Here is a 19,555-nt window from a genome sequence, read left to right on the forward strand (position 1 = left end):
GTCGGTCGACTTTAAGTTTACACACGGGAGAGATTGTCTTTCTCTTTCATTCGATGGAAAAGGCCATAGATTTACATAACACATTGTGGAAACAACGTCAAACTTTTACAACCAGGAACTGAGACTGAAGAAGCAGAAAAAAAAAGAAAAAAAAATAAGATTCAAAATGGTTTTAAGAGAAAACAGAGTTTTCCAACAAATGTTTAGAGAATAATTTCTATAACAAACAAAGCAGCCAATATCAAATCTTAAACTAAGTGAAAGGAAGTATAAAACCATTCATTCTAGAAATAACTTTCATTTTATTATGTAAAATATTTTTTAAAGCAACATAATTCATTTAAAAATGCCCTTTTCAATAAAAACAACAACAACTGAAGTATAAAATGTTTTTTTTTTAAATAATCCCGAGTCACAGTAATGTTATAATTACAATGACATACTGTATGAAATAAATGCATTTTATTTTTGCCTTTTGGTATTTCATTGCAGAGAGATGGTGTAGTTTGTTTTATTCCAAACTTTGCTTTTTGTTCAGAGATAATCATTATATTATAATTATTACCAAAAGAACATGATTTATGACCTGCTCAACATGGTCTTTAAAGGGGCATTCTGGGAAACAAACAACAACAAAGCTGTCACCCACCCGTTTTGGTACAGAGGCTGTATGTCATTCATTTAAAAGTCCTTCAATTGATTCCCTAATCCCAGATTGCCCTTTCATGTGTGGTGACTGAAATTAAAATAGGATTATTCAACTGTTTGATGTAAATAGAAAAAGTTGTTCAAAATAAACTCCTAACTACTACTGCAGACCTGATACAGTCACATGGCCTTGATATCTTCATCTGCAAACTATGTAGTCCCTTTTTAAAAACGGTTTCATGACAACGTTTGGTCACACTTTATCTGGACAGACGGTCTACAGATGGTCTACAGATACAGATGGTCTATAGATGGTCTACAGACGGTCTACAGATGGTCTACAGATATAGATGGTCTACAGATGGTCTACAGATACAGATGGTCTATAGATGGTCTACAGACGGTCTACAGATGGTCTACAGATATAGATGGTCTACAGATGGTCTATAGATACAGATGGTCTATAGATGGTCTACAGATGGTCTATAGATACAGATGGTATACAGATGGTCTACAGATGGTCTATAGATACAGATGGTCTACAGATGGTCTACAGATGGTCTACAGATACAGATGGTCTATAGATGGTCTACTGTTGGTCTATAGATACAGATGGTCTACAGATAGTCTATAGATACAGATAGTCTATAGATACAGATGGTATACAGATAGTCTATAGATACAGATGGTATACAGATAGTCTATAGATACAGATGGTCTATAGATGGTCTACTGTTGGTCTATAGATACAGATAGTCTATAGATACAGATGGTCTACAGATAGTCTATAGATACAGATAGTCTATAGATACAGATGGTATACAGATAGCCTATAGATACAGATGGTCTACAGATGGTCTATAGATACAGATAGTCTATAGATACAGATGGTCTACAGATAGTCTATAGATACAGATAGTCTATAGATACAGATGGTCTACAGATAGTCTATAGATACAGATAGTCTATAGATACAGATGGTCTATAGATACAGATGGTATACAGATGGTCTATAGATACAGATAGTCTATAGATACAGATGGTCTACATATAGTCTATAGATACAGATAGTCTATAGATACAGATGGTATATAGATACAGATGGTATACAGCTGGTCTATAGATACAGATGGTCTATAGATGGTGTATAGATGGTCTGCAGATACAGATGGTCTACAGATACAGATGGTCTACAGATGGTCTATAGATACAGATGGTCTATAGATGGTCTACAGATACAGATAGTCTACCGATACAGATGGTCTACAGATAGTCTATAGATACAGATAGTCTATAGATACATATAGTCTATAGATACAGATGGTCTACAGATACAGATAGTCTATAGATACATATAGTCTATAGATACAGATCCTTTATAGATGGTCTATAGATACGGATGGTCTATAGATACAGATCCTATATAGATGGTCTACAGATGGTCTATAGATGGTCTGTAGATGCTCTATAGGTGGTCTGTGGATGGTCTACAGATGGTCTACAGATGGTCTATAGATGGTCTATAGATGGTCTGTAGATGGTCTGTGGATGGTCTGTAGATGGTATACAGATGGTCTATAGATGGTCTGTAGATGGTCTGTGGATGGTCTGTAGATGGTATACAGATGGTCTATAGATACGGATCCTCTATAGATGGTCTACAGATACAGATGGTCTATAGATACAGACGTCTATAGATGGTCTACAGATGTTCTATAGATGGTCTATAGACGGTCATACTATCAACAAACTATCTGTTGCTGAGCAACTGCTTGCTAAGGTTTCAGGTAGGTTTAGAATAAAGGTACGGGTTAAGGTCAGGGTTAGGATAAGGGTTAGGGTTAAGGTTAGGATAAGCGTTAGGGTTAAGGTTAAGGTTTGGGTTAGGATAAGGGTTAGGGTTAAGGTTAGGATAAGGGTTGGGGTTAAGGTTAGGGTTAGGTTTAGGGTTAAGGTTAGGATAAGGGTTAGGGTTAAGGTTAGGGTTAGGATAAGGGTTAGGGTTAGGGTTAGGGTTAGGGTTAGGATAAGGGTTAGGGTTAGGATAAGGGTTAGGGTTAGGGTTAGGGTTAGGATAAGGGTTAGGGTTAGGGTTAGGATAAGGGTTAAGGTTAGGGTTAAGGTTAAGGTTAGGATAAGGGTTAGGGTTAGGGTTAAGGTTAGGATAAGGGTTAGGGTTAGGGTTAGGATAAGGGTTAGGGTTAGTAGACAGTTAGTTGAAATGTTTCTGATAGCTTGTAAATGGTCTGTAGAGCATCTCAAGATGGATTGTCAAGAGAATGTGTTACCCAAAGGGTTATACCCTAGTGGTCTTCCTATGCACACGTTTTTGACCCAGTGCAAATAATTCAACGCAAATAAAACAAACAACAGGAAACAGGAAGTGTATAAAAATGGCTATAATAAAAATTAGCAGTTTTGTCATTATAAATGTTCTGCCTGTCTGGGCAGTAAGTAGAAGAGCTCAGTATTCTTAAGTGGCCTGCCGTCGTCTGTTGCAGACTATAAAACAATCTTACGCTGAAAGTCATCAAAGTCCTCAACTGTAGACCTGTGTCAAATACTTCAAAGTCCAATTCTTTCAAATACTTGAACATTTTTTGTTTGTTTGTTGACGAGGTGTGCTTGCCTAAGTTTAGTGTTTTGCACATCTGTTACTATTTCGTAGTGCAAACTACATCAAGGGTCACTCAAGAATTAAAAGTATGTATATTTTTGTTAACATACCGTTGAGCCACAGGTAGGCTGTACTGGACTATTCCAGACTACAGCGAACATCTGAACACTAAGTCAGTCTAAGACCAGGAGTCTAGCCAGTGATAGAGGTACTGTAGTAGACAACACTACTAGCATCAGACAGAAGTGAAATTAGAGGACTGTTCTGGCTCTCCTCACAGGCGACAGGGCTCCTCCTCAAGGCTATAGCTCCACCCCCGTACCGTTCCAAAGAATTAGAAACAGGGACGAGAGTACCCCCATGCTCCTCCGTTCGAGTCCGGCTGGCGCTGAGGTACTGGTCAAACTCATGTCGATCCACTTCTGTCCAGAACTCTGTTGACGTAGGACCTGAGGAACCATGGCCTGGCTGGTCCCGTATAGAGTCCAGGGACTGGGGGGCTAAGGGGTTGGATGTAGGGGCCAGGGATAAGGACTCAGGTGGGGGAGAGAGCTGCCCCAGGTGAGAGGTGAAGTGGGATGACTGGTTGGTGTCTGATCCAGAGCTACTATACAGGTAACTATAGTAACCAGAGGACACAGTGGAACTACCGATAGAAAGATGAGGTTTGACTTGCTCAGACAGGCTTATAGAGGAGCCCTGGGGGTTAGAGTACAGACTGGGAGAGTTCGTAGGCTCTGGAGCCAGGTTGAGGCCCTTCTCCTGGGGACGACGACAGAGCAAGGAGCCCCTCTGGCTAAGATGATGATCATGACCACTATGCCCCTGACTATGACCCTGACTCTGACTAAAAGAACGGGGGTGATTACTGTGAGGGTTGTGAGGGTTGTGGTGATGGTGTTTGTTATAATGATGGTAGTTACTCCAAGCGCCATGCGGGCCCGTGTCCTCCTGCATGTGAGGGGGAAAGAACACCCCTCCGTCCCCTCCTGTCTCCTCCATCACATCCAGGGGGGACATCTCCGGTGTGGGAAGGCCGTAGCTCTCCAGGTCCCCTGAGTGAAGGTCCCTAAAGTGGACGAGAGGAGGCAAGAGGTGGTGATGGGGGTGATGGTGGCCTGGATGTACATAACTATCCTGTGGTTGTCCATAGACCTCCCCTGTCTCTCCCTGGGCTAGGCTGTGGAGCAGTAGCCCCGGTTCCACCCGTTTGAGCTTTTTGGCCTGTTTCTTGCGACGGGGGCGGTACTTGTAGTTGGGGTGGTCCGTCAGGTGTTGGAGTCGGAGTCTCTCGGCCTCCTCAACGAAGGGACGCTTGTCCAGAGTAGTCAGGGCCTTCCACGACTGACCTAAAGATAATAATACATTGTTATTAACATTAGCATCATTAGCAGCAGTAGCATCATTAGCAGCAGTAGCATCATTAGCAGCAGTAGCATCATTAGCAGCAGTAGCATCATTAGCACGAGTAGCATCATTAGCAGCAGTAGCATCATTAGCACGAGTAGCATCATTAGCATCATTAGCAGCCGTAGCATCATTAGCAGCAGTAGCATCATTAGCAGCAGTAGCATCATCATCATCATCATCAAACATTTTGCTGTCATCAGTTTACATCCAAATGGAATCTGTGCAGCTCTAAACACATTCAGTATGATGTAGCTACTAAGTGATGTGTTTTCAGAATAAAAGTCTAACTGTCTACTTCCTTACTGTCTGGAAATAAACCAGGCAGCTTTACATTACGTACTAAGCATTACTGAACACATGAAACATTGAAACAATCCAACATGTGGTTTAAAAGCTGATAAATCACATTTTGGCATATGACTTGAATACGATATTTTACAGACAGTGATTAAAGGCATACCAACAAGTGGAGTTGATTTAACTGATTGATTGTGGTTCGTGACATGGCAAAACATTTATCCTTTAAGTAAAAAAAAACAAAGCATTCTTTCTAAAGCTGAATAAATGACACAATGCACCCCGAAGACACCACAGGAAAACGTTTTCTAAAAGAGTTCCATAAATCACTGTAAATAGAGTGTGTCAAATCTTACCCAGCATCTTGCTGAGGACAGCATTGTGGAGGTCTGGGTTCTGAACGGCCAGTCGTTTCCTCTCGTCTTTAGCCCACACCATGAAGGCATTCATGGGCCGACGGATCCTCGACTCACCTCCTGGCTTCCCTTCACCGCTACCCAAGGAAGGTGCTCCTGGGTGGGTCGAGTCAGGACTACCTGCCCCTGTCCATGGTCCACTCCCTGGGGCTCCTGTACCGGCCTCTTTACGGGAACCAGTGGGGCCACAGTCTCCAGATCCTTCAGAGAGGGGGGTCTGGTCGAAGGGTCTTAGCCCACGATCAGGACCCGGGCTGGGGGAAGACACCCATGGACGCTGACCGGCTCCATCCTGGCCTGGCGGAGAACTAGACTCAGATATATCCATACCAGCTAGACAAAATCCTAGTTAGTAGTTTAGTAGTCCAATTGATGTTGTTGTTCGGTAACCTTTTAAACAGCAGCAAAAACAAGGAGTTTATAATCTCAAAGGTCCCATGACTCTCTCTGTCTCTCTCTGTCTCTCTCTCTCTGTCTCTCTCTGTCTCTCTCTCTCTCGCTCTCTCTCTCTCTCTGTCTCTTTCTCTCTGTCTCTCTCTCTCTCACTCTCTTCTCTCTCTCTTCTCTTCTCTTTTCTCTCTCTCTGTTTTCCAGAACTCGTTGTTGGTGTGTCCAGTCTGTTTCTCCTCTGTTATTCCAGAGCTTCAGAGTTTGAAAGTTGTGGTGAGGCTTGATAAACCCGTTGTGTAAATATATACCCGGTATAGACCAATCAGACGCCAGGGAAACTAGCGAGGTGAGCAGGAGGGGTCGGCTGTGGGAGAGTCTCCCTCCCTGCCTCCCCCTTCCTCCTCCTTTGTCTCCCTCCCTGCCTCCACCTCCCTGTCTACCCCCCCATTTTTCCCCCCTCCCTGCCTCCCCCTTTCTACCCCCCTGCCTCCCCCTTCGCTCCCACCTCCTTTCCTCCCCCTTTCCTCCCTCCTCCCCCTTTCTATCCCTCTCCCTGACTCCCCCTTTCCTCCACCCCCCTCCCACACAGAGACATGTAATCTGAGAGGCCCATTGTTTCTGCTCACACACATAGAGAAAGACACACAACCTTGACCAGCCACTCTGTGTGTCTGGTCTCTATCCAGCCCTCTTACAGCTAGAGCTGTGGTGAAAGGAGACCACACTCAAAGCCATGCTGCTTAGCAGTGCAACTTTCTCCTTCTCTCTCAATGTATCCTCCCTCTTAAGAGACCTCTTAAGGATGTCCCACCCGGGGGATGGTTGAGCTAATGTGAACTAATGCGATTAGCATGATGTTGTAAGTAACAAGACAATTTCCCTGGACATAGACATATCTGATATGGGCAGAAACTTTAAATTCTTGTTAATCTAACTGCACTGTCCAATTTACAGTAGCTATTACAGTGAAATAATACCATGCTATTGTTTGAGGAGATAGAGCACAGTTATGAACATGAAAAGTTATTAATAAACAAATTGTGCACATTTGGGCAGTCTTGATACAACATTTTGAACATAAATGCAATGGTTCATTGGATCAGTCTAAAACTTTGCACACACACACTGCTGCCATCTAGTGGCCAAAATCTAAATTGCGCCCTGGGCTGGAATAATACACATTATGGCCTTTCTCTTGCATTTCAAACATGATGGTACAAAAAAAATACAAAAGAATGACTGTTTTTTTCATTGTATTATATTTTACCAGATCTAATGTGTTATATTCTACTACATTCCTTTCACATTTACGTAAACTTCAAAGTGTTTCCTTTCAAATCGTATCAAGAACATTCTTATATTTGCTTCAGTGCTTGAGCTACAGGCAGTTAGATTTGGGTCCTGAGCTACTGGCAGTTAGATGTTGGTCCTGAGCTACAGGCAGTTAGATTTGGGTCCTGAGCTACAGGCAGTTAGATTTGGGTCCTGAGCTACAGACAGTTAGATTTGTGTCCTGAGCTACAGACAGTTAGATTTGGGTCCTGAGCTACAGGCAGTTAGATTTGGGTCCTGAGCTACAGACAGTTAGATTTGTGTCCTGAGCTACAGACAGTTAGATTTGTGTCCTGAGCTACAGGCAGTTAGATTTGTGTCCTGAGCTACAGGCAGTTAGATTTGTGTCCTGATTTACAGGCAGTTCGATTTGGGATTGTCACTTTAGGCAAAACATGTAAAAATTGAGCAATGCCTTGAGTGTTTTTGGCATGGGAAACATATGTTTACATTGCCAAAGAAGTGAATTAAATAATAAACATTTAAATGTTAATATTACACTTCCAAAGTTCCAAATGAATAAAGACATTTTTAAATGTCATATTATGTATATATATATATATATATAGTCTACGTATAGAGAGCATGTGAAAATTAGTTTTAATCAGTCATGGAAATAAGTCCTGAAAACATGTTGGCTCATTATTTAAAAGCAGATGGAGAACAAGCTATAAGATGAAAAATATTGGAGTTTTGGCGCAGGTACAGCCAACTAGCGCTAACTAACCATAACAAATAATTACCTGGACTACAAAACAGTTATAACATGAATAACAGTTAACCTGGACAATAACAGTTAACTTGACAACACTAGTTAACCTGACAACACTAGTTAACCTGACAACACTAGTTAACCTGACAACACTAGTTAACCTGGACAATAACAGTTAACCTGGACAATAACAGTTAACTTGACAACACTAGTTAACCTGACAACACTAGTTAACCTGACAACACTAGTTAACCTGACAACACTAGTTAACCTGGACAATAACAGTTAACCTGACAACACTAGTTAACCTGATAACACTAGTTAACCTGACAACACTAGTTAACCTGATAACACTAGTTAACCTGACAACACTAGTTAGCCTGACAACACTAGTTAACCTGACAACACTAGTTAACCTGGACAATAACAGTTAACCTGACAACACTAGTTAACCTGATAACACTAGTTAACCTGACAACACTAGTTATCCTGATAACACTAGTTAACCTTACAACACTAGTTAACCTGACAACACTAGTTATCCTGATAACACTAGTTAACCTGACAACACTAGTTAACCTGACAACACTAGTTAACCTGATAACACTAGTTAACCTGACAACACTAGTTAACCTGATAACACTAGTTAACCTGACAACACTAGTTAACCTGACAACACTAGTTAACCTGACAACACTAGTTAACCTGGACAATAACAGTTAACCTGACAACACTAGTTAACCTGATAACACTAGTTAACCTGACAACACTAGTTAACCTGACAACACTAGTTAACCTGACAACACTAGTTAACCTGGACAATAACAGTTAACCTGACAACACTAGTTAACCTGATAACACTAGTTAACCTGACAACACTAGTTAACCTGATAACACTAGTTAACCTGACAACACTAGTTAACCTGACAACACTAGTTGACCTGACAACACTAGTTAACCTGGACAATAACAGTTAACCTGACAACACTAGTTAACCTGACAACACTAGTTAACCTGACAACACTAGTTAACCTGGACAATAACAGTTAACCTGACAACACTAGTTAACCTGATAACACTAGTTAACCTGACAACACTAGTTAACCTGATAACACTAGTTAACCTGACAACACTAGTTAACCTGACAACACTAGTTAACCTGATAACACTAGTTAACCTGACAACACTAGTTAACCTGACAACACTAGTTAACCTGGACAATAACAGTTAACCTGACAACACTAGTTAACCTGACAACACTAGTTAACCTGACAACACTAGTTAACCTGACAACACTAGTTAACCTGGACAATAACAGTTAACCTGACAACACTAGTTAACCTGACAACACTAGTTAACCTGATAACACTAGTTAACCTGACAACACTAGTTAACCTGACAACACTAGTTAACCTGACAACACTAGTTAACCTGGACAATAACAGTTAACCTGACAACACTAGTTAACCTGATAACACTAGTTAACCTGATAACACTAGTTAACCTGATAACACTAGTTAACCTGACAACACTAGTTAACCTGACAACACTAGTTAACCTGACAACACTAGTTAACCTGGACAATAACAGTTAACCTGACAACACTAGTTAACCTGACAACACTAGTTAACCTGATAACACTAGTTAACCTGACAACACTAGTTAACCTGACAACACTAGTTAACCTGACAACACTAGTTAACCTGATAACACTAGTTAACCTGATAACACTAGTTAACCTGACAACACTAGTTAACCTGACAACACTAGTTAACCTGATAACACTAGTTAACCTGAGAACACTAGTTAACCTGACAACACTAGTTAACCTGATAACACTAGTTAACCTGATAACACTAGTTAACCTGACAACACTAGTTAACCTGATAACACTAGTTAACCTGACAAAACTAGTTAACCTGATAACACTAGTTAACCTGACAACACTAGTTAACCTGATAACACTAGTTAACCTGACAACACTAGTTAACCTGACAACACTAGTTAACCTGGACAATAACAGTTAACCTGACAACACTAGTTAACCTGACAACACTAGTTAACCTGACAACACTAGTTAACCTGATAACACTAGTTAACCTGACAACACTAGTTAACCTGACAACACTAGTTAACCTGGACAATAACAGTTAACCTGACAACACTAGTTAACCTGATAACACTAGTTAACCTGACAACACTAGTTAACCTGATAACACTAGTTAACCTGACAACACTAGTTAACCTGACAACACTAGTTAACCTGACAACACTAGTTAACCTGGACAATAACAGTTAACCTGACAACACTAGTTAACCTGACACAACTAGTTAACCTGAAAACACCTCAGAGGGATGGTCTGGTTAATATAGCACTGTACCAGGGGATGGTCTGGTTAATATAGCACTGTGCCAGGGAATGGTCTGGTTAATATAGCACTGTGCCAGGGGATGGTCTGGTTAATATAGCACTGTGCCAGGGGATGGTCTGGTTAATATAGCACTGTGCCAGGGGATGGTCTGGTTAATATAGCACTGTGCCAGGGGATGGTCTGGTTAATATAGCACTGTACCATGGGATGGTCTGGTTAATATAGCACTGTACCAGGGGATGGTCTGGTTAATATAGCACTGTGCCAGGGGATGGTCTGGTTAATATAGCACTGTACCAGGGGATGGTCTGGTTAATATAGCACTGTGCCAGGGGATGGTCTGGTTAATATAGCACTGTGCCAGGGGATGGTCTGGTTAATATGACACTGTGCCAGGGGATGGTCTGGTTAATATAACACTGTGCTAGGGGATGGTCTGGTTAATATAGCACTGTGCCAGGGGATGGTCTGGTTAATATAGCACTGTGCCAGGGGATGGTCTGGTTAATATAACACTGTGCCATGCCAGGGGATGGTCTGGTTAATATAACACTGTGCCATGCCAGGGGATGGTCTGGTTAATATATATATATATTCTGTGTTCGAAAAAGCCTTGGTTTCATGCATGTCAACATCAGAAGCCTCCTCCCTAAGTTTGTTTTACTCACTGCTTTAGCACTCTGCTAACCCTAATGTCCTTGCCATGTCTGAATCCTGGCTCAGGAAGGCCACCAAAAATTCAGAGATTTCCATACCCAACTATAACATCTTCCGTCAAGATAGAACTGCCAAAGGGGGAGGAGTTGCAGTCTACTGCAGAGATAGCCTACAAAGTAATGTCATACTTTCCAGGTCCATACCCAAACAGTTCGAACTACTAATTCTGAAAATTACTCTCTCCAGAAATAAGTCTCTCGCTGTTGCCGCCTGCTACCGACCCCCCTCAGCTCCCAGCTGTGCCCTGGACACCATTTGTGAATTGATTGCCCCCCATCTAGCTTCAGAGTTTGTTCTGTTAGGTGACCTAAACTGGGATATGCTTAACACCCCGGCAGTCCTACAATCTAAGCTAGATGCCCTCAATCTCACACAAATCATCAAGGAACCCACCAGGTACAACCCTAACTCTGTAAGCAAGGGCACCCTCATAGATGTCATCCTGACCAACTGGCCCTCCAAATACACCTCTGCTGTCTTCAACCAGGATCTCAGCGACCACTGCCTCATTGCCTGTATCCGCTACGGTGCCGCAGTCAAACGACCACCCCTCATCACTGTCAAACGCTCCCTAAAACACTTCTGTGAGCAGGCCTTTCTAATCGACCTGGCAGTTGAGGATGCCTGGTCATTCTTTAAGAGTAACTTCCTCACCATTTTAGATAAGCATGCTCCGTTCAAAAAATGCAGAACTAAGAACAGATACAGCCCTTGGTTCACTCCAGACCTGACTGCCCTCAACCAGCACAAAAACATCCTGTGGCGGACTGCAATAGCATCGAACAGTCCCCGTGATATGCAACTGTTCAGGGAAGTCAGGAACCAATACACGCAGTCAGTCAGGAAAGCTAAGGCCAGCTTCTTCAGGCAGAAGTTTGCATCCTGTAGCTCCAACTCCAAAAAGTTCTGGGACACTGTGAAGTCCATGGAGAACAAGAGCACCTCCTCCCAGCTGCCCACTGCACTGAGGCTAGGGAACACGGTCACCACCGACAAATCCATGATTATCGAAAACTTCAACAAGCATTTCTCAACGGCTGGCCATGCCTTCCGCCTGGCTACTCCTACCTAGGTCAACAGCTCCGGCCCCCCCGCAGCTCCTCGCCCAAGCCTCTCCAGGTTCTCCTTTACCCAAATCCAGATAACAGATGTTCTGAAAGAGCTGCAAAACCTGGACCCGTATAAATCAGCTGGGCTTGACAATCTGGACCCTCTATTTCTGAAACTATCCGCCGCCATTGTCGCAACCCCTATTACCAGCCTGTTCAACCTCTCTTTCATATCGTCTGAGATCCCCAAGGATTGGAAAGCTGCTGCAGTCATCCCCCTCTTCAAAGTGGGAGACACCCTGGACCCAAACTGTTACAGACCTATATCCATTCTGCCCTGCCTATCTAAGGTCTTCGAAAGCCAAGTCAACAAACAGGTCACTGACCATCTCGAATCCCACCGTACCTTCTCCGCTATGCAATCTGGTTTCCGAGCCGGTCACGGGTGCACCTCAGCCACACTCAAGGTACTAAACGACATCATAACCGCCATCGATAAAAGACAGTACTGTGCAGCTGTCTTCATCGACCTTGACAAGGCTTTCGACTCTGTCTATCACCAGATTCTTATCGGCAGACTCAGTAGCCTCGGTTTTTCGGATGACTGCCTTGCCTGGGTCACCAATTACTTTGCAGACAGAGTTCAGTGTGTCAAATCTGAGGGCATGCTGTCCGGTCCTCTGGCAGTCTCTATGGGGGTGCCACAGGGTTCAATTCTCGGGCCGACTCTTTTCTCTGTATATATCAATGATGTTGTTCTTTCTGCGGGCGATTCCCTGATCCACCTCTATGCAGACGACACCATTCTATATACTTTCGGCCCGTCATTGGACACTGTGACACTGCCAACACCTCATTCGGCCGCCTTTCGTTCCAGTACTCTGCTGCCTGTGACTGGAATGAATTGCAAAAATCGCTGAAGTTGGAGACTTTTATCTCCCTCACCAACTTCAAACATCAGCTATCTGAGCAGCTAACCGATCGCTGCAGCTGTACTTAATCTATTGGTAAATAGCCCACCCATTTTCACCTCCCTCATCCCCACAATTTTTATTTATTTACTTTTCTGCTCTTTTGCACACCAATATCTGTACCTGTACATGATCATCACTGTACCAGGGAAAATGAAGTTGTACGTTCTCCTCCTTGTAGCAGTCAGCAAATAGTGTCTCTGGATTGTCCCTGAGGAGCTTTTCTTTGTACTTATTCCTTGCAGGGTTATTTTTAATATCCACGGGATTCTCTATTGTAATGACCTCTGGATAAACCTTATGGGGTTCAAAGACCTCTGCATTTGGGTGTGTGTGGCGGGGGGGGGCTGTGAAATTCAAGAGTTCAAGAGTTTTCACACATCTGACTCCTCACCTCAGTGCTAATTGAAGGTGCTGACATGTGCTTATGAGCTTTATTTACTTGTCTTTTTACAACATCTTTACCTACAGATTAGTGTCTTTTACCTTTTGGCTTCAGAAGTAGGTTCAGAATGAACATTACTCACTCAGTGCTGTGTTGGATGGTTCCACTGTGTTTCTTCTGCAGGTTTCAGTTTGTTAGAAGTTTTAATTGCTAGTCCTTAGAAGTTTTAATTGCTTGGTAGTAATAGTTGTCATGACGTTGGCCTGGGCGGTAGGTTTATGACAGTCATAAATACCTCCCCCCTTTTTCCTCTCTCTACCCTACTAATGTGACATTTGCAAAACCCTTGGTTAACATAGAGATTCTGGGAACATCAGAAGGTGTGGGGAAATGAACTATATTCTGGTAATCCGACCAATTGAACATATGTGGTACTTAATGAATATGATGTCAGTTCTGAATATTATTTATGTATTTATTTAACCAGGTAGGCCAGTTGAGAACACCTTTATTTAACCAGGAAGGCTAGTTGAGAACACCTTTATTTAACCAGGTAGGCTAGTTGAGAACACCTTTATTTAACCAGGTAGGCTAGTTGAGAACACCTTTATTTAACCAGGAAGGCTAGTTGAAAACACCTTTATTTAACCAGGTAGGCTAGTTGAGAACACCTTTATTTAACCAGGTAGGCTAGTTGAGAACACCTTTATTTAACCAGGTAGGCCAGTTGAGAACACCTTTATTTAACCAGGTAGGCTAGTTAAGAACACCTTTATTTAACCAGGTAGGCCAGTTGAGAACACCTTTATTTAACCAGGTAGGCCAGTTGAGAACACCTTTATTTAACCAGGTAGGCCGGTTGAGAACACCTTTATTTAACCAGGTAGGCTAGTTGAGAACACCTTTATTTAACCAGGTAGGCTAGTTGAGAACACCTTTATTTAACCAGGTAGGCCAGTTGAGAACACCTTTATTTAACCAGGTAGGCTAGTTGAAAACACCTATATTTAACCAGGTAGGCTAGTTGAGAACACCTTTATTTAACCAGGTAGGCTAGTTGAAAACACCTTTATTTAACCAGGTAGGCTAGTTGAGAACACCTTTATTTAACCAGGTAGGCTAGTTGAGAACACCTTTATTTAACCAGGTAGGCTAGTTGAGAACACCTTTATTTAACCAGGTAGGCTAGTTGAGAACACCTTTATTTAACCAGGTAGGCTAGTTGAAAACACCTTTATTTAACCAGGTAGACTAGTTGAGAACACCTTTATTTAACCAGGAAGGCTAGTTGAGAACACCTTTATTTAACCAGGTAGGCTAGTTGAGAACACCTTTATTTAACCAGGTAGGCTAGTTGAGAACACCTTTATTTAACCAGGTAGGCTAGTTGAGAACACCTTTATTTAACCAGGTAGGCTAGTTGAAAACACCTTTATTTAACCAGGTAGACTAGTTGAGAACACCTTTATTTAACCAGGTAGGCTAGTTGAGAACACCTTTATTTAACCAGGTAGGCTAGTTGAGAACACCTTTATTTAACCAGGTAGGCTAGTTGAGAACACCTTTATTTAACCAGGTAGGCTAGTTGAGAACACCTTTATTTAACCAGGTAGGCTAGTTGAGAACACCTTTATTTAACCAGGGAGGCTAGTTGAGAACACCTTTATTTAACCAGGTAGGCTAGTTGAGAACACCTTTATTTAACCAGGTAGGCTAGTTGAGAACACCTTTATTTAACCAGGAAGGCTAGTTGAGAACAAGTTCTCATTTACAACTGCGACCTGGCCAAGATAAAGCAAAGCAGTTCAACACAAACAACAACACAGAGTTACACATGGAGTAAAACAAAACATGCAATCAATAATACTACATACAGGGAGTTAAGGCAATAAATACGGTGGCGAAGTAATTACAATATGGAAATTAAACACTGGAGTGATAGATGTGCAGAAGATGGATGTGCAAGTAGAGATACTGTGGTGCAAAATAAATAAATACAGTGTGGGGATGAGGTAGATAGATGGGCTGTAATACAGATGGGCTATGAACAGGTGCAGTGATCTGTGAGCTGCTCTGACAGCTGGTTCTTAAAGCTAGTGAGGGAGATGGGAATCTCCAGCTTCAGTGATTTTTCAATTTGTTCCAGTCAGTGGCAGCAGAGAACTGGAAGGAAAGGCGACCAAAGGAGGAATTGGCTTTGGGGGTGACCAGTGAGATATACCTGCTGCAGCGTGTGCTACGAGTGGGTGCTGCTATGGTGACCAGCGAGCTGAGATAGGGCGGGGCTTTACCGAGCAGAGACTTGTAGATGATGTCAGTTGAGACATTCTCATCAATGATAAGATTACATAAACTCTACAGTGGAAAGTCTGCACATTGTAGTTATCGGATTCACATGGAATTGTTGTTCAATTTAAATGTTTGAATATAAGATTATTGGTGAAAAGATTAAATGTAATTTTAGCTTCCAAATGAGAGATTTGGGTTTTCATAAGGTTAGGGCTCTGCTCAGTCAGTGGCCCGTCCCTGTGAAGAGACATGGGTTATAAAACTTTTCAGACACACCGTTCTCGCTCCACTATATAAAGCCTTGACGAAAATGTAACCTCCTGTTTCCCAGGATGTGAGGACGACGGTCCAATGTCAGAATGGTTCAGATAACTTCAGAAAGAAGCCAACTACAGTGTGAGCTTTGGTTGGGAATGGTATGAACTTTGAACTCTTATTCACTACAGAAGTGATACCTTCTAGCCGTTGAGTTAGCAACAGCAGCTGCAAACGTGGGCTAGGAAAGAACAGACAGAGTATCCCGTCTACCACACAAAAGCGTTACTTCAATGTTTCCAATTTACCAGCAGAGACATTCTTCAAAGGACAAAGGGCTCTGTGGGGCAACACGGCCTTCCATCTACCACCAACCTACTGTAGCGCAGCTCAGAGTAAACATCAATTGCATTTTCCTTTTCCAAATGGGCTGTAATTTAGAATGCATAAGATCCTGCATTTACGATAGAGACATCACTTCTCACTTTGTTCCTCAGTCTTCCCGCTCTTTCACTCAAACCCAGCCCCCTTATCTTTGGGTAACCAGCTGTCATATCTGTTCCGTCCGCTAGGGACATTTTCCTTTATGAGGTATGATTAATTCTGTGTATATGTAATTCTGTGTGATTAGTTAAGTGTTTAGTAAATAAATAATTACACCCAATTTTGTATTGCTGATTCAACTTGTTAGCCAGGGTTTGTGAAGATAACCAAGAATTTACAACTTTCAGATGAGACTGAAATAAGGCGATGATTAATATTGACTGCAATTGATGTGAAATATTACTAGGTCTTTAAGAGTTTAATCGGAAGATAACAGCTCTATGAATATTATTTTGTGGTGCCCTGACGTTGTAGTTAATTACATTTACATGATTAGCTCAATCAGGTATTATTAATTACAGAGAAAGGATTTTATAGAATAGCATGTCATATCAAAGTCCGGCATAGCCAAAGACACTACCAAGTGCACTATTTTTCAGATGTTGCCCTACTGGATTTACACAGTAATAGCATCACTGCTATTAACTTAATCACTTAATCCGGCATAGCCAAAGAAACAACATAGTTCATTCAGGTCATTTTGTCCAAAATCAAGGTTTTGGAATGGAATTGTGATTTGGATTGGAGGTTTTAATGTTGAGGTTAGTATCATCATAAATCCTTGCAAAAAAAATGCAAGTTAATCTACATTTATCCAACTCTAATTCTGTATTTTTTTTTGGATAACAACTCTCTTACCCCTCTCTCCTATGATCCCTTACCTCTCCTCTCGTCTCTCTCTCTCTCTCTCTCTCTCTCTCTCTCTCTCTCTCTCTCTCTCTCTCTCTCTCTCTCTCTCTCCCCAACACTGCCAGAATGATTAACAGTGAAGTCTACAGGCTAAGAATCATAAGGGAGCTGACATTGTCTCTGTGTTTCTCCTCATTAAGTTTATCACCGCCGACGATCAGGCAGCCTATAAGGAGGAGGTCAGAGACCTGGCAGTGTGGTGTCAGGACAACAACCTCTCCCTCGACGTAAGCAAGTCAAAGGAGACGGAGCACGCCCCCATCAACATCGATGGGGTTGTAGTGGGGCGGGATGAGAGCTTCAAGTTCCTCCATGTCCACGACAGCGCTTCTTCCCCCCTCAAGACGCTGAAAAGATATTGCAGTTCTTCAAAAAGTTCTACAGCTGCACCATCGAGATCATCCTGGCCGGTTGCATCACCGCCTGGTATGGCAACTGCTCTGCATCCGACCGTAAGGCGCGACAGAGGATAATGCATACGGCCCACTGGGGTCAAGCTTACTGCCATCTAGGACCTATATAGTAGGTGGTGCCAGAGGAAAGCCCCCAAAAATCTCTCTGCTACCACCTGGCAAGCGGGAGTCCAGTTCCAAAAGGCCCCTGAACAGCTTCTACCTCCGAGCCATGAGACTCCTGAACAGCTTCTACACCCGAGCCATGAGACTGCTGAACAGCTTCTACCCCAATCCATCAGACTGCTGAACAGCTTCTACCCCCATCCATCAGACTGCTGAACAGCTTCTACCCCCCAGCCATCAGACTCCTGAACAGCTTCTACCCCCCCAGCCATCAGACTCCTGAACAGCTTCTACCTCTGAGCCATCAGACTGCTGAACAGCTTCTACCCCCCCAGCCATCAGACTCCTGAACAGCTTCTACCTCCGAGCCATCAGACTGCTGAACAGCTTCTGCCCCCCCAGCCATCAGACTCCTGAACAGCTTCTACCTCCAAGCCATCAGACTGCTGAACAGCTTCTACCTCCGAGCCATCAGACTCCTGAACAGCTTCTACCTCCGAGCCATCAGACTCCTGAACAGCTTCTACCTCCGAGCCATCAGACTCCTGAACAGCTTCTACCTCCGAGCCATCAGACTGCTGAACAGCTTCTACCTCCGAGCCATCAGACTGCTGATCAGCTTCTACCTCCGAGCCATCAGACTCCTGAACAGCTTCTACCGCCGAGCCATCAGACTCCTGATCAGCTTCTACCTCCGAGCCATCAGACTGCTGAACAGCTTCTACCTCCGAGCCATCAGACTCCTGAACAGCTTCTACCGCCGAGCCATCAGACTCCTGATCAGCTTCTACCTCCGAGCCATCAGACTGCTGAACAGCTTCTACCTCCGAGCCATCAGACTCCTGAACAGCTTCTACCGCCGAGCCATCAGACTCCTGATCAGCTTCTACCTCTGAGCCATCAGACTGCTGAACAGCTTCTACCTCCGAGCCATCAGACTGCTGAACAGCTTCTACCTCCGAGCCATCAGACTCCTGAACAGCTTCTACCTCCGAGCCATCAGACTCCTGAACAGCTTCTACCTCAGAGCCATGAGACTCCTGAACAGCTTCTACCTCCGAGCCATCAGACTCCTGAACAGCTTCTACCTCCGAGCCATCAGACTCCTGAACAGCTTCTACCTCCGAGCCATCAGACTGCTGAACAGCTTCTACCTCCGAGCCATCAGACTCCTGAACAGCTTCTACCTCCGAGCCATCAGACTCCTGAACAGCTTCTACCTCCGAGCCATCAGACTCCTGAACAGCTTCTACCTCCGAGCCATCAGACTCCTGAACAGCTTCTACCTCCGAGCCATCAGACTCCTGAACAGCTTCTACCTCCGAGCCATCAGACTGCTGAACAGCTTCTACCTCCGAGCCATCAGACTCCTGAACAGTTAATCAAATGGCTACTCAGACTATTTGCATTGACTACGTATATGCACACACACACACACACACACACACACACACACACACACACACACACACACACACACACACACACACACACACACACACACACACACACACACATACTACAGACACTCCAACACACACACACACACACACACACATACTACAGACACTCCAACACACACACATACTACAGACACTCCAACACACACACACACACACACACACACACACACACACACACACACACACACACACACACACACACACACACACACACACACACACACACACACACACACACACACACACACACACACACACACACACACACACACACACACACACACACATACTACAGACACTCCAACACACAGACACACACACACACACACAGGGATTTTCACAATACATCTGAAGACGTGAGCAGATGACTGAAGTGTTCTAGCTCCGTGCATTGTACCACGTATTCCCAGAGCTCAACAAA

At 43.3% G+C, this 19,555-nt stretch overlaps 1 protein-coding gene across 1 annotated transcript; it reads right to left on the reverse strand.

Moving 5' to 3' along the window:
* Positions 1–282: 282 nt before the first annotated feature.
* On the reverse strand, positions 283–6,039 carry LOC118377123 (transcription factor Sox-18B-like). The gene is made up of 2 exons (XM_035763967.2): positions 5,329–6,039; positions 283–4,614 (listed from the first exon to the last, which is right to left on the reverse strand). The coding sequence occupies exons 1-2, from the start codon at positions 5,714–5,716 to the stop codon at positions 3,458–3,460; spliced, it is 1,545 nt and encodes a 514-aa protein (XP_035619860.1). The 5' UTR covers positions 5,717–6,039; the 3' UTR covers positions 283–3,457.
* Positions 6,040–19,555: the final 13,516 nt, after the last annotated feature.

The sequence above is a fragment of the Oncorhynchus keta genome, chromosome 27 (genome assembly GCF_023373465.1).
Source record: "Oncorhynchus keta strain PuntledgeMale-10-30-2019 chromosome 27, Oket_V2, whole genome shotgun sequence".
In the NCBI taxonomy this organism is placed as follows: Eukaryota; Metazoa; Chordata; class Actinopteri; order Salmoniformes; family Salmonidae; genus Oncorhynchus; species Oncorhynchus keta.